The sequence below is a fragment of the Accipiter gentilis genome, chromosome 34 (genome assembly GCF_929443795.1).
Source record: "Accipiter gentilis chromosome 34, bAccGen1.1, whole genome shotgun sequence".
In the NCBI taxonomy this organism is placed as follows: domain Eukaryota; kingdom Metazoa; phylum Chordata; class Aves; order Accipitriformes; family Accipitridae; genus Astur; species Astur gentilis.
In genome coordinates, this window is record NC_064913.1 from 6,061,304 (window position 1) to 6,084,187 (window position 22,884).

Sequence of the window (22,884 nt, forward strand, 5' to 3'; positions counted from 1 at the left end):
AACCATCCTTTCAATAGTTATTTCTTTATTTTTGCTAACAGGGTTGAATGTTTTAGATAGTTCTATAGGGGGATTTCTTCTGTCAAGGGTTGTTTATGGCAAGATATCCAGTCTAAAACTAGAAAGAGATCGGAGTGAAAACTGAGCAGACACTGTATAGTTCACCAATACGATAGTGAAGTTGGAGATGTTGCTGCTTGAGTGAAGGTATGTACAGCAGTTTAGGTTTTAGCATTGCTTCATAATGTTGACATAAGTTTGCTACTGAAATATGTGAGAGAGAAATGATTCAAGGTGAGACACGCTTGTAGACGTTAATATTGTTAGCTCATTACTTGGAAACTCTTTTGACTGCTAAGGTTTGCATTGCATTGCATTGCACATTTATGTGGCTGTTTGCATGATGGATTTCTTTCCCATTTCTTTACAGCAGAGAATGAGAACCTTGATGAGATTTTTAGTGAAGTCATCACTTGCAAGAGGATAAGGGGTGGCTTTTTTGTGTATAATCATTCAATTTTTTTTTACAGGATATAGAAAATGTGATGTTGCATAACTACAGAGTACTATATTTGAGATGTTTCTGTCTGCTCTTTTTTCTTTCTTTCAAAACAGCCGACTGGATGGAAGAACAGTGGTTTTACTTGAGAATATAAACCAAATACAAGTTTGGTTTAGAGTATAAAGCAGAAGTTAGAGAAATTGACTGCTGTGAGTGCAAGGATAGCAAAGTGATATTTTTTATAATACTCTAAAAGAACACGAGAGCCTGTGTTTGAATTCACCATGCTACTTCTTTGCCTAAAAACAACTGAACAATGCTATATTTTAAATTGAGTAGGAGCTATGTTTTTTAATATGATAATGAAATTTCCAAGTAGCCTTTTGATTTTTTTTAAAGTATGTGAGGATGTTCTGTGACCTCAGGTTTTTTTGAAGAATTTGTTTAGAAACAAACTTCAACCCCCTACCATAGTAACAGTAATAATAAAAAACACCTCTTTAAAAAAAAAAAGTGTCACTATATGCTGAAATACTGATTTTTCCTTACAGTGTGGCACACATAATAAAACTTATATGTCAAATTTTGCTTCTGATGCAGATGCTTGGAGCAAGATAACTTTAACAGCTTCCATTAAATGGATATACAGTCCATACACTAATTTCTGAGACATAGGTCATATAGTAAATAGCTTGTAATTCTGCATTAGTGCTGCATAAACTGAAGTGGAAAAAGAGATGACTTGCACTAGGTAGTCATTAGAGGTTGGGACCTCCAGACCTCTTCAAGGGCAGACCACTTTTGGTACATTTATCTCTGCTGTACACCTTCCTGTATGTCCTATAAGAAGACCTCTGAAAATATATACAGCGTAAGGTGGGGGTTTTTTAATCCAGTTATATGTAATACTTGAAAACCATTCCTGCATAACACAGTTTCCAACTCAGTCACAGTGGGGAATGGATACGTAGTCACAGAGTTAAAGGAGACCTGAAGGTGATCCAAAATAAGATGTGATATAGGCCTTTTATTTGCTATTTCATTATTTAGTATGTCATTAATGTTATCTCCTCTGAATGTTGCTTAGGGAGTAGTTCCCACGGTAAGAAACCTAGGTGCCCTGACAAACGCAGGTTTGCTCTTTTTTGTGTACAGCCCAGTTCTCACCCACAGACTCAGCCCACTGCTGTGACACAGGTAACTGTGTGGAGCTGTGGTTAAGTCAGGAACACAGAATGCACCAAAGCAATAAACACGCCATTAGCTGAAACTCATCTGTGGAGCCTTAGTGAGCTGATTTTTTTTTTTTTTTTTTTTTTCCCCTGGACTTTGCAGCTTATGGATGGGTTTCAAAGAACACATCTGTTTTCTAGGTCACGTCACATCTATCTGCTTCTGACTTAATAAGACAAAGACAAAAATAAAACTATGAAAATGAAACTATTTGAACAAAGTAATTATTCACGGTGCTACTAAGGTGGATACCCAGAGTGTTTTGAGTCCAGCAAAGAAATAATGTTCTAATTCAAGTCGAATTTTAAAACAAATATTTACATTTTAGAGCTTAGAAACACTGTATCTGAACACTGATAAGGGTCTCTCTGTCATGGAGCTTAATAGCCTGCTTTTCAATATAATTTAATAATATAAAATGGTGTGTGTGTGTTGTCCAAACTCAGTTTCAACATTATTTGGTTATTTTGCCCATACCAACTCTGAGCAGCTCTGTCCTGGAACTCCATTGTCAGATGGTGCAAATCATTGTTCATCTGTGGCCAGAATGTATATTTACAAGTAATTTATTTATGCTGCTTCTGATGCCGGTCTTTTGCCAGTTGTCCCTGGTGGTGGTCTCCTCCTGTGCTGATAAAGGGTAGCTACTTTCTCATGGACAGCTGGAAAGGGACAGCTGAACAAGCTGAATTCTTTTAATCTCACCAGATAGACCTCCCATTCTTCCAAACATCCTTCTAGCGATCCATTGCAGCTCTTCTGGGAACCTCTTTTATTGTGAGTGACTAAAATTGGATACTCTAGTCTGGGCACCTGCCTCCCACAGAATATTTAGATTATCAGTTCCTATCTGTGGTGCAGCAGGGGAGCTGTTGTCACAGAGGTCCCGTCTTCTCCACCACCAGAGAACACAGGTCACGGAGGAGAAGACGGAGGAGGTGGATTACATATTGGGCCCAAGTTTAACCCCTCATGTGTCCTTTATTTGGGCAACAGCCTATAAAAAGTGGACTTGAAAATCCCCATTTGGTTGTCATGGTCTTGCTGGGTTCTGGTAGAAATTTCTCTTTTTGCACTGAACCCCTGGGGGTGTTGCTACTCTCCTTTCCCAGCGCAGGTTGGGTTGAGCTCTGAAGCACTGAGCTCTCAACTAGAATGCAAAATTGTTTTCACTGCACGCTGATTATGCATTTCAGCAATAAGGGGGTTAGGCCCTAAACAGAAGACTGTCTTCTTGTAAAATTTAGTTTATAGAAATATGAAATCCTTGACATAAGTTGGGATCACTCTCTACCAAAATCACCACAAGGTGGGGACAAATTTCATGTAATCAACAGCTAAAGCTAAGTCCAATTGAACGCGCAGAAAGCAATGAATGACGTGCAGCGTCAAGCAATGCGTTTGGGCTGGGGGGAAATAAATCTTTTTATTCCACATCTTTAAACATACGGGCAGGCTCTCAATATTCCTTGAGAACGTGCAGTCCACATTCCTTGTGGAAACAATAAGGATACACTTTAAATTGAAGATTAAAGGCAAGTTAAGGTTCTTTGTAATTTTTTTGACGCTGTTTATGGTTTGTTACATAGGGATCAAATAAACACCAGTGGTTCCAGGAACCTGTGTTTTTGTGCTATATATGTAGCAGAACAAGCTGTTGATGAAACAGTAAATACTCTTCTTTTTATAATCCCCCCCCCCCCCCCCAATGTGTTTAATATTATATAGCAGGAAATATGGCAAGGCATACAGTCTTCTTTCTAATCAGAATGCCTTTTTTTCTTTTTTTCTTTTTCTTTCTTGTAGTAAAACTAATAGCCTGAAGCCATACAAATGTAACAGAATTAATACTACAGAGCGTGGTGGCATCCCGCTGTTCACAGATTGTTACATATATTCTGCTGCACATTCTTATGGTGAATCGTTCGGCAAAACTATTGAGATAGCTAAAGACCCCAATCCTCCTGTGTAATTAAGGCAAGCTTAGTGCAAGGCAAGATGTGTGCAAGAAGGTCCTTGTGCACGCCCAGTCCTGGGCTATCAGCCATAGGGCTGATCCCTGGTATACATTAAGGAAGCCTGAGGGCTGCAGTGATTTCCAACAGCTGTTGCTGGCCCCAGGCTCTCCTTCCAGGATCTGAGACTCACCAGAAAATAGCAGGGGCCCAGCCACAATTCCTGCCTCGGTCGCAAGGGAGGAATCAGCTCTGCAGCTGCACACCAAAGCCGCTCCATGTGCATGGTGCTACCTGGAGCCCGCGGAATAAGCCCCAACCTTACCTGTTCCCAAAAAACGCTCTGAGGCAACCCTTACCAGTTAATGTTTTCTTGCCTAGTGGCTGGATGCAGCAGAGCTGCTTGAAACCTTCTGTGAAGGTGGACTGAGCTCATTTAGCGCTGTGGAGTTTGCATATCAGCCTGAGAAGCACACGAAAAAACGTACACAGATGGAATTATACAGAATCTCTTGAAGGTGGAGGTGATTGGCCTGCTGGGGTCCAGTTGTGAATAGTGTTAAGCAAATAAAAGCTATTAATAGTGTTACGCAAGTAAAAGCTGTTACATTTATGTCATGTTACTTTTGTTCAGATTTTTTTATTATTATTTTTAAACTAGAACTTCTTAATGCTATTTAGAGAAGTAAATTTTGCTATGTTTGCGTTCTTTTTGTTAACGAAAAAACAGCTTCCCTTTCAGGATGCTTAAAATCCTCCCTTTCCTATGTGTATTAGTGGCCTTCAGGCTTCCAGGTGGGTAGTCTGAGCCATACCAGGGCCGTAGGGCTGAGACCGCAAAAAGGAAAATGACACACAACTTCAAACTCTGGGCTGAAGGGACAAATGTCTTCAGTGTCCTCATCTACTATATTATTCAGACAGGTGGGCCCCAAGGCGTGACTTTGGCTTCATGTGTGTATGCAACACATCAAGCACTCTTTTTGCCATTGTATGAACTGTATTCGCATTGCGTGTTTCACGGGCTTCCTTGTAGTACTGAATTTGATATGCTCTAGGCAGGCTTCTGCCTAATTCCCTGGCAGTGCCGAGGTCGAGTGGCAAGACAAGATAGATACAGTAAGAAAATGTGTCATCTGCTGAAATAGGCTATGTACCGCGTATTTGATTGCCATTACCACTTCATTTCTCTGGTGGTCCAGAGTAATAGTGTTTAGATACTCAGATGTGTCTTGGAAAACTGAGCTTCATACAGAACTTAACCCTTTCATGAATTGGTCGGCTTTGCTTAATAAGGCTAAACGACTTTTTCGAAAATCTTTTTTGTCAATTAGCATAGTTTGATTATTGCAGAAGGAGTCTTGTTCTCATTCATTCTGGAGAGTCGCTGAAGTTCCTGGACAATGTAAATGTAGTGAAGGTACCAGAGCCATGCAAACGAGTCTTCTGTGCCTACCTGAGCTTCGGGCCCAAAACAACTGTGATTGCTGTTCCCACGTAGACGATATAACACTGTAACTTTCAAGTGCTGACATTGGTGAAATTGTTGATAAATTTTTTCCCACCTATGAAAGTGCACCGGGAAAAGTTAGCTACTAAAGGTTGTTAACTGTACTTAAACCCAAAAACAGTATAGTCACCTGCCATTTTTTGCTTTTATGAATATTGATTGTATCCATTTAATTTCAGTATTACTCAGTCCTCTTCCTCCTGCCCAAAGCCTAACTTTCTAGCACATATTTTGCTTTCACTAAACATCAAACCCATCTTCCTCTGGTTTAGTTTTTCTTCTAATACTGTAGCATTCTTTTTTCTTCCGTGTGTCAGTGTTTTATTATTAACAAGTCATTGGAAGAATTTCTTTGTGACTTATTAACGATAAAATCTTTAAACTGGAAGGTTTAATTTGCATAATGAAACGGTTACAGGGAAGGTGTTTCCAAGGCACTCTCGAGCTCATAGAAGTATTGAACAACACCGTGATGGTGGGGGGAAAAAAAGGCATTTTCGATTGCCATCCCTCACATTTCATGCACGTGTAAATTTCGTTTATTATGAATCACATGTAACTGTGCTTTAAATGCCAGAGGAGCATGGTATCGCCTTCAAGCAGGAGATGGGAGAATAACCGCACCATTCTGGTTCTTTCTGTTTTTTAAGCAGATTCACCAAAAGGCCCCCCCCCATCTGCAGGCATGAATGGAAATGTGCAGCATCCCACCAGCACCGGGCAGCAGCAGGTCTCTGCCATACCCTCTCCAAGTGCCAGCAAGCCTTGGCGCAGCAAATCCATGAATGTCAAACACAGCGCGACCTCTACCATGCTGTCCGTGAAGCAGCCCAGTCCCGCAACCTCCCCTACTCCATCTTCAGACAGGCTCAAGCCACCCCCTTCTGAAGGCGTGAAGCCCCCTTCATCTGGACAAAAATCTATGCTGGAAAAATTCAAGCTGGTTAATGCTAGGACTGCTCTGAGACCTCCTTTGTCGCTGAGCTCAGGACCCAGCGACAGCGGGAGAGAGGATGATACCTTTTCGGAGTGTGGTGAAATGGATGTCTTAAGCGGCGGGGTGAACAGCGGCGGCTCCACGAGTAGCAGTCCTAAAGTATCACCGAAGTTAACCCCTCCGAAAGCTGGAAGCAAAAATCTCAGCAATAAAAAGTCTTTGCTACAGCCAAAGGACAAAGAGGAAAAGAACAGGGACAAAAACAAAGTTTGCACTGAGAAAACAGTCAAGGAAGAGAAGGACCAGGTCGCTGAAACATCTACAAAGAAGAGCTCAAAAATCGCAAGCTTAATCCCAAAAGGAAGCAAGACGACAGCAGCCAAGAAGGAAAGTTTAATACCGTCTTCTAGCGGGATCCCGAAACCCGGATCGAAGGTGCCAACAGCAAAGCAGAGCGCTTCGGCCGCATGCGCGGGAAGTAAGGAGGTTGAAAAACCGAGGACTACAAAAGGAAACCAGTCCCAACCAACGCCAAAATCTCAACTTAGCGAGAAGGCTTCTCCTTCCTCTGGTCTTGCTTCTTCCGAAGGGAAAGAACCGAGCGCAGCTCTCCCCCCGGGGCCCTCCGCGGCCCTGCCGGCCTCGATGGCCGCAAGCAGCGGCCAAGGGACGGGGAACGGCGTCGTCCAGCTTCCTCAGCAACAGCAATACAGTCACCCCAACACCGCCACAGTAGCTCCCTTCATTTACAGGTAAGGGCGCAGAGGGAAATTGGGGTTGTGTTGCCATTTAGGAGAGAGAGCTAAAACGGATAGAGTAACGGTGGATCGCACCGGTGTCCGTCTTATCTCCCGGTTTCTGTCACAGCATCACGCACGTGTTTTCCTAATATTATTTTTTAATTAGCGTTACTGTATGAAGCGTTTATTCCAAGAACTCTGCAGCTCTACCTTGTACAAAAGTAATCCACTGCAAATATTTGCCATTTAAAATTCAGGATGTTTTGATTAGAAATAGAAATCACATGATACATTCCCTGTGCTGCTTTTGAAAGGTCACGGCTGAGTTAGGTTTCTAGTGCAAATATTCTTGTTTGCAATTTAAGAACCTCAACATTTATTTGCTGATATTCAATAATATTTGCTTAAAATACACTGTTCTCTTAAAAAATCCTAAAATAAACTGCTGATGTTTTTGGAGTATGTAACAGTACTAGTAGGATATTAGAGGAAAAACAGTACACAAACTTTTGCAAGTATTCAAAAATATTTCAACATTTTGGGCAGAGAGAAAAAGTTGCTGTTTGCAGGTCCTTTTCCTCTTTAGTTTTATACACAAACTAGGCATGGATTAGCGCCATGGAGGCAGTTCATTTTTACAGGTGATACAAACTCTTCTGATGGCCAAGGCTCTGGAAGAGATTAATGAACAGTTAAATGTATCAACCTTTGCCTGACTTTATTTTGCTGTATGATAGAGCAACTGAAGAGAAGCTGGGAGATTTCTTTGTTGTACAGCTCAGAAGACAAAGTAAGTGTAGAAAGACTGGCAGGCTGGTTTGAGTAACGATTTCAGATGTCAGCTGTTGGAGGGCTTTAGCTACAGTTGTGGGTAAATTTAACATGTGATAAAATGACAAATACATTATTAAGCAAAATATACTGGCAGTTTTTGTTAGTGAGTAGTACTCTAGATAATCTTGGCGGAAGATTAAAGAGGTGCTGAAGTAGGCTCTGAGGGAGTATATATGTCATTACACAAAACTAAACATAGCTTCAAAACCAATCTGGATGAGTGATAAATGGTTTAAATCAATTCTGAACAAAAGCAGTTCAGAAAATCATATGGGAGGGGAAAAAGGCATAATATAGGTTATATTTATTCTAATATGCAGTGGGTAGCCTCTTGAGTTTCAATTAAATGTATCACTGGATGTGCTTAATATGCATGTTTCTTTATAGCTGTCTGGAATAACCTCAGCGATACAGATGATTTGCAGCGTGGTACATAGGATGGCCTACATATGTGTTAGGGTGCATATATAAGGAGAGAGAAAAAGAATCTATGCTTTGCCTTCAGATACGTGTGCTATTTAATGGCAGCTTTACCACATACTGATACCATTTCATTGCATGATGAAGATACCGTTCTTTTAAGCTTCATCATGAAGCAAAATATATTTTGAATTTTAACAGGCGATAGAAGCATGCATCTTCCTGTAATATTTGGTATTACTAATCGTCTGTTTGCTTCAAATAAACAGCAAAGGAGACTTTATTTGAAGTTAAATCTCACATGAAAATAAAATTCTCAGAGCCGAGGTCTGATCTCAGAATATCATAAACCCAGAGTAATAGACGGGCTTTGATGAGGTTACTTCAATGTGTATCTCTGTAACTGAGAGCAGAATCTGACCCAAAAATACACAGTAACTACATTCCTTATAATTCTCAAGGGCTTTGTAATAGTACACAGTGATTTCATAGAAGAATATAAATATAACCATGATAAAATATCCAAATTTCCAAAGTCAGCATATTTGTTTTTGCGGATATACAGCAAGTGGAAGTGTGCATGAAGCTAGGGTACTGTATTTACATTTTCTTGCTCTTAAACATAACTGTTTTCTGAGCAGTCACCACAATTTATACCCAGAATTTTCAGGTGTGCTTATTAGCTGCTAGAACAGTTTTATAGATCAGTGAGTTAATAAACAGTAGTTACCATTCAGACTAACAGGGTTTTTTTACAACTAGAAGGAATATCTAGGATCTGTGAGTTTGTAGGGCAGTCCTTGTAAAAAGCTTCAATATTGTTTAGTAAAAATACAGTGCATTTTATCCAGAATACTGCAATATACTTCTGTGATCAGTGTAGGCTGTTAGCACAAGGATGAGTAAGCTAGTGCTTTTTCTGGTTTGTTGCTGATACCTGCAGATATCACGTATTTTGAAATGTTTGATTATTACCCAAGAGGATATTACTGCAGATTTGTGAGTAAAACAAACTATTCCAAAGAGTTTCTTTGAGGCTTGCATGTATTTTGCTTAAACAGGGAATGCAATGCTGTAACAGTTATCAACACTCACGTTTTCAAGCAGTTGTGTGTTTTTATTAATGAACAGTAAACAGAAAATACTGTTTCACTAGGAGGTTCTGAAATGATATATTGCGCTATTCAGCTTTGCATTCTTCGTGCTTTGCCCTATCTGATATCCCATTGTATTTTTATGCCTCTTAAACACTATGGCATGGAAATTCGTATGGGATTATTACTTCTTTTCAAAGATTAGCAGCAACAGTCAGAGTTGCATTTGAGATAATCTAAATGGGTAGAATTTAAATTCTCCCATCCTCCTCAGCAAGTGCTTATTTACTTTCAAATGCAGTTCTGAATGTGTTATTTACAGACCCTTCTGTGTCCCTTCTGAAGCTGACTGCAGGGTCCAACTGGTATAAGGAAGGCTGCAGTAGATGTAATTTAGTTGCCAGAAAGCTTGATAAGAGAGATACAGCAGGCAAAACAACTAAAAGGAAGTTGTAAGAGACTGTATAATCGTTTAAAGTATACCAGCCACTACTTTAAATTACACATTCTTCTGCATAGACAGAATTGGAGGAAGATGGAAATTGTGCCATCTGCCAGAGTCCCTTAGACTTGTATTGAAATTGGCCATAGAATTTAGTTACCTTCCTAGTGGTGCTTAAGTTTCAGATGGAGAAAGTAACACAGAAGTTTAGTGCTTACTATGCTACAGGGAAAGCAGGAAAAAAAAAAAGGCATTAACGAAAACAAAAAAAAAGGAGTCTGAATCTTTCTCCTAAAATTTTAGTAAGAGAATAACAAGTTAATTGCTCAGTATTTGGAGTTCTTGGCTTTCCTTCACATTGCTCGAAAGTGTAACGTAACCCGTAATTCCAAACATTTTCTCGCACAGAGAAGAGCCTGTTATATGCAATCATTGCTTTATTATTTGTGAGTCAAATTGTGTAAGTTTGTGTTATTTCCATAAAATGGGAAACATAACTAACAGTCACAGGAGTAATACAAATGTCACCTCACCCCGTGGAGCAAATCCTTAGTTGATGTAAATCATCACAACCCTACATGAAGTATGTGATATGTTGGCAATCAACATTTGCTGTGGATTTGCTCAAGCACTAAAGGAATATTTCAATATAAGAATGTTGGGTTGTAACTGGACGCATGTACTGCAGTTTAGTTTTATTTTATTGACTCCTCCAGTAACTGCTAGAGGAGTTTACTGGGTGTCTTTTCCATGGCTGGAATATAGAATCTGAAGTGCCCAAATCCCAGGGGCTATGGTGCTCAGGAATTGCTTATTGCCTGAAATGCTGAAAGAGAAAAAGAAACTGCTGCAGAGAATTAGCTGACCACTCAATATCCTGAGCTGCACTTCTATGTTGTGCATTGCTTAAATTTCAGTTCTTCAGCTAAATTTGTAGTTTAATGATAGCGACATCTGGAAGAAGTTTCAGCACTGTCTGAATTGAGACCTCGCAGAGATACTCTTTCGGTGTCAATGCTGGACTACAAAAACCAGTTTGGCACTCCTTTCGTCTCTGAAGAATAAGAAACTGGTGACTTCAGCTACCTAAGAGGTTGGTGCAGAGGTGGTGGGGCCAGACTCTTCCCTGAAACGCAGGGTGAAAGGATAAGATGTACAGATGCAAGTCACAGCAGGGGAGATGCTGATTAACAGTCAGAAAAAAATATTTTTAGCTTGGGGGTGGTGAAACACAGGAGCAGGCTGCCCAGAGAGGTTGTGGAAGCTCTGGCCTCGGACGCGTTCAAGACCCAACCAAATGGGCCCTGAGCAACTTAATGTAACCAGACCTGCTTTGAGCAGGTCATTGGACCAGAGGGCATCTACAACACCTTTCTGATCTAAATTACTTTATGATTCTGTGAGGACTAAAGTGCTCACTAGATAGAGGCAGAGAAAGGAAATAGCAGTGTAATAAGTAAATAGGTTACCAGGTACTAAAACCTTCTTCCTATCTCTTTTCTTATACGGTGATCGAAACAATTCTATTACTAGACCATAGCTTCAAGGGTGCATGGGAAGTGCAGAGCAGTGACAGATGGGAAGGAGGATATAATCTGGTTGCACCTCTGGAGGCACAGGGAAATTCAATTCCAGCTGCCTGTTCAGGATGTTTTTATACTGGCTTAGGGAAAAAATTAAACTGTTCCTCAAGGATCCTGCAAACACAGCATCTGCAGGGTTTGTCGAAGCCATATTTATGTCCAGTTTTAATTGGACATAAATTTTGTTAATTTTGTAACTGATTGTGGAGTTAAAATTAAGTTTTCAGTAAAAGACATTCTATCGGTTCGCTGTCTTTATTAATAACAGATTATGCTGCTAAACATACTGCAACTCTTTTTTAAAAAATGTGATGATTCAAAGTTATACTGCAGTGCTTTATTGATTTCTGTTATTTACATTACTGTTGTGAAAATAAAACAACAGCCACCACCAACATTTTGCAGTCATAGGTAGAGCTAAACATTGCCACTCACTAGTTGTAACAAACCCACGATGTTTAGAAAAATCCTCCCATTTTCTCATGCTTGATTCTCAAGTAATTGTGCAAGAAAAGTTCCCAGTGTAGAGGTGTTGGCTTAAGAGATGGGAGGAAGGATAATAAGTGAAGAAATCATTATAAACACATACTTGACCAATGCTGAGTTAAAACAGAAGCTTGATAATTCAGTTGCTTGCTGTTTATGATGTGAAGTTAGTCTTTTAAATTGCCATACAGACAGGTGTGGCCTTATTCCTTGGACTAAATAATCAGCAAAATGTAGGATAAAGGACTAAAAAGGATACTCTGTTCAGTGCTCTGTCACTGGCAACCATATTAACCCTTTCATAAACCAGCTAAGTTTTATTTTAAACTAGTTAATTCCCACTACTTCAATGGGAAGGTTCCTCCAGACACTCACTCATCTCATTGTTAAAAAAGGTTTACAACCCACATGATGACATTGCATCCATTTATTACTTTGTTAATATTGTCCTTTAACTTAAAAAGTTGTTTTCCCCCTTTTGATCACTTTTTTTAAGTATGTGAGGGAATAATCCCATCCCTTTCCTTCTCTTTTGCAAGGCTAAACCAGATCGTTTCTTTTCCTTCCTTTCAGAAGGGTTTCTTCTTCCCCGTGAGCATCCCAGTAGCCCTCCCCTGCAGCTGTTCCAAATTTAACTCACATGTCTTGAATACGGGTGATCAAGCTGCTCATATTCCAGATGTGGTCCTGCCAGTCTGTTACACTGACAGTGATACACATTCAAGACAGCTGCACCTCAGAGAGATGGTGGAAAAACCCCAGCATATTCATCTGATATCTTTTGGAATGTCGAGTAAAAACCAAACAAATCTTTGATGTTATCTGTGTTTATCAAAGGTTGGCTATTTCGTTAGAGGCAGGAAATGACTGACTGCGTTAAAGACAGCTTATTAAGTAGCGTTCCAAATTCTGTTCTTAATTACTCCTGTACAGGCTCATTTTAATCAAACTGAATGAGCTTGTGCAGGTGTGATTGAGAGCAGGATTTGTCCCATTAAGCGAGTTTGATGCTCTTACAAATAGGTAGCATGTAACTCAGTGGGTTGGGGACAAATATATTCTCTGATTGCCATGATTAAAATAGAAAACAGATTGTCCTGTTTTCATGACGGTTGCCTAAATTAACCTGTGCTGCAGATACACAGCACTGGAAGATGTACCAATGGGGTTGCTTTGAGTAAACTGAAATTCTTTTCACTTCCCTTGATATCAAGAGAGACACAAGACTTATTTTTTTTTTAAGGCAGTGGGCTGTGAATGGGTAGAGGATAGAGGGCCATTTATTAAGACCAAAGTGTAAGGTTAAGGAGATCTTTTAATTTGTGTTTGCGTCCGTTTAGCTTAATCTGTGCTGCAGTTCTGCAGAGCTCACTTAAGTCATTCATAGGATTAATATGTCCCACAGAAAGAAGTACAAGCCAAAAGTATAGGGGAAGACAAATCTCACAATTTTATCTTCCTTTTTTTACAAAAAATTAGGATAGTTGAGCTAAGCGAACAGGCGTCTACATGCTTGCTCCAACGTACCACAACCTGTGCCAGGCTGAGAGCAAAGCAACTTGAAGTTTTAGGCACCCAGTCTATACTGGAACCTCCTTGTTGCCCAAGAACTGAGGCTCCTACATGATTTCACTTGGAAGTCTTTCGGCCGTAGGCCGTTCTCAGCCCATCTGGGCTAAGCTCGACTCCAGAAAAAAGAAGGGTCTTGCCCGTCATGCACCAAAAGGCAGGGCTGCTCTGGAAGTGCTGGCAGCTGGCAACCCAGTGGAGACCTGGTGGGAGCAGAACTATTGATGACAGCCCTGTCCCCAGGTTCCTCCTTGGGGGACCTCCGTCACGGCTGCCCAAGGGCTGAGCAGGTGCCTTTTAGCCCACCGCTTCCACAATAAATAACCAGTTTTCTCAAGTAAGCAGAACTTAGACTGCTGCAAAATCCATAGTCCTCTGCAGGGTTTCTGTTGTGGTCTCAGGTAATTAGAATCATTGATGGTTTTGCAAAATTAAACATAAAAATGCCGAATGAAGTCAGTACAGTGGTTTCTTTGTTATTTATTTTGATAGCAAATCACATTTACTTTACATTAGATTTAACTTTCAAGTTTCAAGTGAGATAAAAGAGACATTTCACGCTTCTTAGATCTGTTATTTCAGGCTGCCTATAAATTTAAGAAAACCGCATCCTATTTACATTTGGGTTGTGTTTCCATGATTTTCTTTCTGCAAATTAAATCAAATATTTTTAAATTATTAGCGTTAAATGATCTTTGCTATTCAGTATTTTTACTTTAAGGCTTACATTCTAATGCTATCTCATGTCCCAGAAACTGGATTTTGTGCTGCAATTAATCCCACCGATCAGATTCTAAAATGTGGAATGGGAAACTTTGGAAGTATCTCTTCTCACAGTGTTTTTCAACTTACCTTCCCGCTTATAGCTACATCAGGTTTTTGAAAATGGAAAAAAGCCAACAAGACACTGAAGAACAGAAAAGTGCTTTAATTGGCATTTGGTATAGCTCTAAAAGTTTTGATGCTACCTGGGCAAGCAAACAATGAATACGAGTGAAAACTTGTACTCGTTGTTCTTTTAAGTAAACAAATTGACTCATCACGCTGAAGTTTACCTAACTGCTGTAAGTCACTCATTAGTTGTTTGTACTCTTGGAGGGAGATCCAGTCCTTTTCAGGTGAGTAGCTGTGTTCCCATACAGTCAATAATGAGTTACGTATTCGTCTGTAGTGACTTTATGGGCAATACTCTCTGCCAGAGGGCAATCTAGATCACTGAAGTTCTGTGTCACCTAGCCCCACTCAATAGATGAAGAATCAGTGCAAATGTTGAGTACTGGTGGCCAGTGGGGGTCCAGACCACTTAATCCTTTTCTGATGGAATGGATCCTTTCTATGCTTTCTTGGAAGATAGCTTACATATAAGGCTCTTGGTCACACATCGCCCTTCTGGGCTGATGCAGACTGATGGTTGAACAGTTGTACAATCAGGAATTAATGCCATAGGGTCAGAAGGAGAACAGGCAAAAAGGATCTCTTTTTGTTTCCAACCAGAGGTGGGCTGATGTAAACTCCATAGACATTTTGTGGAGAATGCTAGGAATATTTGAACTGCACCCACCTAGCTGGGTGCTCTTCCTACAAGACCAAAAGCAACCTTCTCTTTTCCAATGTTCTTCTTTTCAAACTCCAGCCTTGCTCTGGCTCCAGCCCTGGAAGCTCTGTAATTTGGGTTTAACAAAAGGAGTGCAGACCACTTCAATTACCTTTACCTTTATAATAAAATGTCTTTTTTCTGGGATATGTTTTGGGGCTAATAGTGTGTCCTGGACTGATCCAGCACTAAGCCTCAGCACTAAACGCAGACAGGAGTGCCCATGAGCATTCATGGCCTCTCAAAGTGGCTTTCAGTGAAAGTAGGCATTCCCCTCATTCATTCTGATGATTAGAAGCAATATGGGAAAGCAGGTGGGACTGTGGAATTTCAGCGTGTGTTCATTGGGGAGGGATAGAGTGGGCTTTTTGTTACTTAAGACTCTGTCCTCAAGCACCAAATGTAAAATTACATTCAAGGTCAGTAGGACACAGTTAACCTTGCAACACGTGCTGAGCTTGTGTTTCCAGTAGTGTGTGACAGAGAGAAATAGTAGATGAGAACCAAAAATAGTGTTTTAGAGAGCAGTTGTCTGTTTCCGGCATCCCAAAAGTATGGAAATTGATAAGAAAGATAGTGCATCAGATCAGACATTGTCTACATTTCTATTTCTGTGTAAGTAGAGTCAAAGTTAAATGATTCTAATCAATGGATTCCACTACAACAGTATTTGTGCTGTTGTAAGTGCATGTATCTGCTCCCTCAGTTACTGTCATGAATCACTGAACAAATCCATTCAGTTAGTAACTTTGAAGAAAATATTAACTGGAAAGTTATTTCATAAAATAAGTTGACATAAAATTATTTTGAGAGGTAAGTTACTGGTTTTATCAGTTACACTTATACACATTCATCACACAGATAAATGTTTGTGTTTACAGTTTACTTGGTCATTGGAAACACTTTATGGTGAATTTTGAGAATTGAGCTATAAATGTAACATTTTAAAATTAGGATATAAATATTTCACTAGTCTTTTAAGATATGAAAAGAGTGGGCTATTTGTGTCAGGAAAGCTGGAAGAACCTGAGGTCTATGTGAAGACTGTTTTCCATTTTATAAAGCGGCTAGTTCTATCTGTAGCAGCTAGTATATCTGTTGTATCTAGATGTATTCTTTTACTGTACATGAATGTGGTACATGTTGCTATTTAATGGCATTGTAGTTCAACGTTTCCTGTGTAAACTAGATGCTACAGCTGTTCCTTAAGAAGAGACAATAATTGTGTGATCTATTTTGTATTATAATTCATGTGTTTGTGTATTTCTTGCTATATATCATCGTGCAACAGCAAATAATTGTATTCAACAAAGGGTACCCATTATAATTTATCAATGATAACCACAGAAATTTACCATCAAAGAAAATATGGGCTATTTATGAGCAAGTTAATGGAAAAACTTGCGTTATCCCATTTCCCCAGAGTTATATAAGGGACATTATCAAAAGAAGCTGCACATAGATTTAAATATCTGGGCCAGATTTCCATTCCAGCCTTGCACAAGCTTCTTCCCACATGGCCTTTCTCGCTTAATATTTCAGCAATTACAAGTTCTCGTTTCCCTTATACATGTGCAGGGATTTGACTTAACCAATTTAAATGGATTCTGCCTATATCTGGTTGACACCTCTTGCAGAGAAAAAGCAAGGAAACAAAACAACTCCAAATTTCCCAGCATTAACTCTGAGTTGTTCCTGAAGAGAGAGACAGAGAGAGTTCCTAGTTCCTTGCAAATTCCTGTAGCTGGAGTCAAACACAGTAAGAATGTGACGTTCATGGTATTTTCACCATATAGTGATACGATTCTAGATGGAGCTGCAAGTAACATTTGTTTCCATTAACATAGGAATGACAGATAGTAATAATCAATTTTCTTGCTTGATTTCAGAACTCTCTCAGAAAATGACAGTACCTCTTTACCACCTGCTGATTCCTGCACCAGTCCTACTAAAATGGATTTGTCATTCAGTAAGACTGCCAAACAGTGCCTCGAGGAGATATCTGGTGAGTAACAGTAAGTTAGGAGAAGCCTGTGAAATTCTTTATTTACATCTGTTTCTTACCAGGAGCTTTGCGATGGGTTGAAATAATACTTCTGACCCCTATTCATGAGTGGTATTAAATATGCAGAAAATTTGGGTCATGCACAGTTAGCGCTTGAAATGCACAATTCTCTTATCTGAACTGGCTCCTTCTGTTCAAATATCCTCTTCATCATTTTGCAGAAACTGGGCTTTCACAAGCTAGGGTTTCCCATCATTATTGTGTTTTAGTCACACTGAATCTTCCAAGAGGAGTGGTGGAAAGTCACCTTCAGAATGTTTGACACTGTTGCATTCAAGATCATCAAATTAAGGCATAACATTAGAACTGAGACATAAATTACACTATATATTTTGCTTGTGTAAATGAATCTATATTCAGAAAACAAACAAGTCCTTACTATTGTACCTGACTTTTAAGCTGCTGTTAGAGCTAAGCTGCTAAAAATTGTGTTCTGGAATTCCTTGTAAACCTGGAGTAAAGTCCTTATTAGGTTACAAATGTGAGGGGATTTATTTTTTTTTTTTTTTTAAATCGTATTGGAATAATTCCTTTGAAGTCAACAGAGCCATACTGATTTTCATCAGCCCAGGATCTGGCCATAAGTCTGCCTATGGACACAAAAAGCAAAGTGTGTCACAGCTGACTTTCCCATCAGGACTGAATTGCACTGCAGGGCTGTGTGGGAGTACTTTCAAAGGGACTTTGCCAGAGTTGTTTTGTTGGGGTTTGGGGGTTTGTTTTTTGTTTTTTGTTGTTGTTTTGGTTTTTTTCATTAGCATCCTTACTCTTATTATAATTTTTACAAGAATAAAAGGTGAAATCCTGTCCCACTGGATTCACCCTTAGTTTTGCCCTTTTACTCCAAATTTTTATCATTCAAATAGATTTATAACGAGTCATGTGGTTCTTCTTACACAGGATATAACTCACTTCAAGCACTAATTTGACACATCAGTCTAAAATTATCTCTCTACCAGAAGGGAAATCAGATGCCCAAGCTTTGTGGGACTGCCTTGGCATTTAGCTGACTCATACTGAAACTGAGATTTTTGTCCTGGTTTGTCTCAGTCCCTTTGGAAGTTTTCCAAGTCTAACATCCCTTATTTTCACAGCCAGCTTTTGTGATAAATATGTCACCCTGAAACATGGTGAAATGTTCCCTGAAGGTGACGCATGCCTTTTAAAATTAAAATAAAAAATTATTTTTAATTAATCCAGAAATCAGACTCATTGGTCTTGCATGTATAAAGAGTATAATTGAAACACTTACAGAAATCAAAAGATGCTTCAAGGAATTATGCACAGAGATAATAAAAAAAGAAAAATCGACTCAGTACCTGCTGAAACGATCAAATGGGATATCATGTCTCCTGGCCTTTTTACTGTTCTGAACAGAAATGGAACAGCATCAAAAAGAAGAAAATGGCATAAAGGGCACTAGACATCAGAGATGTTTCTAATCTGATTATTCAGACTCTGGCATTAGCAGTTGACTGACATAACAGGCAGCAAAGCAGAACCACCGGGAAAATGTGGTCAATGGTTTGTTGTGTACAGAGGAAAACAGATGTGTGTCACCCATAATTGGCTGTTAGCAACACAAAGAATGAATGGGTCAAGTACTACGTTTGGTGAATAAATAATGGTCTGCATTGGTGAACTATCACCACGTCATTGGTCATTCTGTCATTGGTGAACCTGCACGGAAAAAAACTCATGTGATGGCTCTTCAGGGGAGTATTCCATGATAGATTAGCCATGAGAAAAGACAATTAAATTCTATTACTTAGGAGCATCTTTGTTCTGGTATGATAAACAGATTATACCAATAGTAGCAGGGAGATATGCAAGGGTTATTTCCTTGATCTGGTCACTTATATTCAGGGTGTTAAAAGATTAATCCAGAGTCTCTTTCGCTTTGATATTACTTTTTCCTGAAATCTTCCACTGCTGCTATGAATGGGCATCATCTTCATATTATCTCAAGCTTCTTTTGCAACTTGGTAGCCAAGCACACTAGCACAATATATTGGTATGCAGTAAGGATCAATAAGGATCATGCAAGGGACTGAGCATCTGTGGAAACCACTATACAGCTTGTAGGAGCGCATTGAGAAAGTGCTATCCCACCTTATTGTGTTTCTGCTTCATTACTCTTTATTATTTTTACAGTGCCAAATATTTACAACCAAGGCTAACGTGCTCAGGACTAAGATAACTTAGCCCATATCATTGTATAAACTGTTTCTCTACTTTCAGAATATTTACACGCTCGTGTTTGTTATTGTCTCTTGGCTGAAGATTACTGCTCCCATAACCAGCCAAGCAAATCATATCAGAGCTCCTAATCCACTTCAGGGAAAAATCAGCCAATCAATCTTAAACTGACATTGTAAGCATGGCTGGTTCAAGACTTCCCACAATACAGGGAAAACTTTGATGTGGAAAAAATAATTTTAAAAAGATTTAGGAGTGGTTGGTCAGGCACCATTCTCTTTGAGTGATTCAGGATACCAAAACCAAGATAATTTCCTTGCTCTAGTGGTGGATGGTCATGGCTTTGTTTTCTGTGCCCAGCAAAAGAGTTCACATTCTTTTCCTGCTGTCTCAACACCGATGATGGGGAAGTAGAGTGGGAGAGCGATGGACTATACGGGTAGTTTCCAGCTCTCCTCTCCTCTGTCTTCCTCCTGGTTTCTAAGGGAGCCAGGTACCTTAAAAACCTTTCCTGTGTTCCAGCACAGATCTGGTGAAAGGATGGGGCAAAGTCAGAGCGCAAGCCGCTTGTTTTCTGCCCACTGCTCTGCAAGGGATCACTTGGTTTGACTTGCACAGCCAGGAGGGGAGGATGGTGCTGGAAGGCAAGGGAGATGGTGAGGCTGGTGGAGGCATGGACCCAGGAGCGCGGCCCTGATAAACTGAACAACTTTATTTTTAGCTTGTCCCCATAAATCTGCTGCCCTAGGTAATTTCCCACATGGCTTATTCCTAAAGCCAGTTCTGCCTCTTGGTAGAGCTACTGTAAATCTGGGTTTCTTCACTGTTCCTCTGTCTCCGCTGGGAATTTGTTCCAGATGTGATCTGAAGCACTTCAGGCTTTTTTTCCTACTTTCTTTTTTTTTTTCCCCTCTGACTATTCCAGAGCTCAGCCAGAGCAGTACCAGATGTTTCCACAGTGCACGTGCAGACCAGGCGCACAGCACACGCGCGGCAGTTGTGAGGTTTCCTGCGCGCCTTGGATCCCCTGCGCCTGCACAGCGCCAGCGATACCCCTACACACGCTGAACGGGACCCATTTGTAAGCACGGGTCACCCCCGCAATAGTTTCGGGGCGTTCTGCATACGGTAGACTCGTTGCACATGTGGCGCACAGATGTGTAGACTTCTGCCCAGGAAATCCCAGACAGAAATTTGGGAGTCCTAAACGAGGACCAGTTCTGCAGCCATGTATGAACACCCTTTCTTGCGTGTACTGTACGTACCAGTTGCCTCGACAAGACTACTCGGTGTGCATGTTCCTGCAAAACTGGGGTATAACTTTATAGACAGGATTTTAAAACAAGAATGAAAAGAAAGGCTAGTAAAGTAATCCAGTTTGGTTCTTGTTTTTCGTGGTATGACTAGGAACAAGTTGTTCAGACTTTCTTACCCAGCATTTCTACTGGTAGTAGCTGTGATGTTTATCAATCTCTGTTGCAAGTTTATTGGAGAAGGATGTCAGCAAGGCAATTATTTAATAATCCATTGTAAACTGTACATATCAGTAACTACTAAGTATTATTTTATGAAATCAGTGGTAGCGTTTGGCTTTAACAAGTGTTTACATGTTTGAAGAGCTTAATGCAAAGTGTTTGATTAAATAATTATTCATGAATTTACAAATATTGACTAATTATAAAAAATCTGAGGGATGAAGCAGAAATGAAAAAGTAATTTTAAGAGTTATAGGCCAATATCAGTGGCAGGATTAGCATAAAGACATTCAATTTTCAAGCTTTTATGTTTACTGTCCTTCATTTTTTACTCCCTGAAAGAAATAATTAATAGGTGTGGAAGTAGTTTACAAATTTGTTTTCAAGTGGGCTTGGCTGAAGAGATTCATAATCTTATGCATTTGCAGATCTATTACATAATTCATTTGTAAGGCTCCAAACTATGCACCGAGACTTCAAAGAAAGTCTTATCTGACAGCAAAATTTGTCCCTAGATTATTAGTTCTTAAAATCATTTTTATAATTCATTTTATGAAAGAGACAGTAAAAATAAGATATTATGTTACACTGACTGGGATGGGTTGGGGAATTTCCCTGTGCTGTTCTTGATTTAAACATACTCCTGCATGGTGGGTGAGGAATACATTGAACTGCAAGGTAGTTGGCAATAATGCTCTGTCATGACATTCCCTCTCCTCTGGTCTCCTATAATGTCTTAGTTTAGAAAGATGTATTTGCTTCTTGCCATATTTCATCATTTTAAAATGGAGGGACGAGCTTTACAAAAGTGGTTTTCAATAAATAAACCTGGGAATTTTCCACATTGCAATTTTATGTTTTGTCAAATGACACACTGCAGAGAGAAGCGGTAGAGCAGAAGGATAAATTCAGCGTTCTTTCTGCTGAGCATTTGGTCCGAGACGTACGTATGTATCTGCTGCGTCTGAGGATAACCACGATGGCCCGTCTACCAAGTGAGGCAGTGGGATTAATGGGAGCAAAGTTCATATAACCTCTTAATTAAGGGCTGTAGTATAGTGTTTGTACACACGAAGGCTGGACGGATGTTGCGTGATTAGCCTCAGCACCTCCATATCCCAGCATTTGTAGTTTTAATATATGTAGAAAAGGAAATGAGACAGGTGGATTCTGGAGCCACCAGCTACCCTCATGCGGCTCCCACGCATTTCAGGTGTCATTCCCGTGCCAGGACGATGGTCCGTGACCTGTGTCCTGCCGGAGCTGGACTGCAGTGCATAGCTCGGGTGGGAGAAGAAAGATGTCAGCAGAGACGCTGAGACCCACTGGGCTGCCCGGGAGCCAGCTCTACCCCTACCAGAGACCCTTCCAGCCTGAACTGGTGTGGCACCTATTGCCAGCACCGTACATGAGGGTTGGCGTAGCTCACTGCGTGAAGATTTTTCATCCCCTTGCATAAGATTTTCTGCTCCCAGCTGGAAAGAGGACTAAATATACCTGGCCAGTTCGGGCAGTCTTGTATCTGATCTATTCATGCTCGGAGCTGAGCGATGCTTAGTGCAAGGGGGGACGCCCTGTCCACAGGCTTACTGAGACCAGATCCAGCATCGCAGTAATGACGGCTACGTAGGACCAGGCACGCACGCCGTGAGCTTGGCGTGGAGGCAGAGCAGGTCCATCCCTCCCCACAGCTGACCGCGGAGACAAGCCACTGAGGGCAGCTCTTTGGGCATGAAAGGATGGGTGAGGAAGTTACCATTCATTTATTTGGAGTATCGGAGAGACATTCAGCCTTGCTGTTTATGGTAGGAAACTTGATCCCGCTGCACCACAGTGCCGTGTGGGGCCAAATCATTGCCCTTCCTATTAATTCGAAACATAGCAACTGAGAATACTGTACCAATTAGAGTATAAGTTGAGGTTTTAAAACCATTGAGTGGGAAAAGAGTGAGATTGCCCTTCACTGTGCCCATAAAGCCCTGTGAAGCCTTTCTAACAACGCCAACAGCTTCTCAGCTGTGCTGAACAGGCCGTTAGAGCCGCCCAGGGCCGGCAGCGCGTCCCGGTGCGGGAGGATGCGGGCAGTGCTGGAGCCCTGATTCCTCCTCAGCATCCGCACCAGCACGCTGGGCTCTGCTGCAGGCGGGGACCAGCACGTTCATAAAAACCATTTAAGGGCCCAGATGTCACTGCAGCTGGCAGAGCCTGGGAGTAACCACGGCACTCCTACCTTTTGTTTCCGTGCT

General features: G+C 40.6%; 1 protein-coding gene across 1 annotated transcript in view; it reads left to right on the top strand.

Moving 5' to 3' along the window:
- Positions 1-22,884, top strand: part of NAV3 (neuron navigator 3) — a 417,043-nt gene that overhangs the window by 273,911 nt on the left and 120,248 nt on the right. The window contains exons 8-9 of the mRNA XM_049792275.1: positions 5,854-6,889; positions 16,789-16,904. Of these exons, the coding sequence (XP_049648232.1) occupies positions 5,854-6,889; positions 16,789-16,904 (1,152 nt within the window). The remainder of the gene's footprint in view (positions 1-5,853; positions 6,890-16,788; positions 16,905-22,884) is intronic.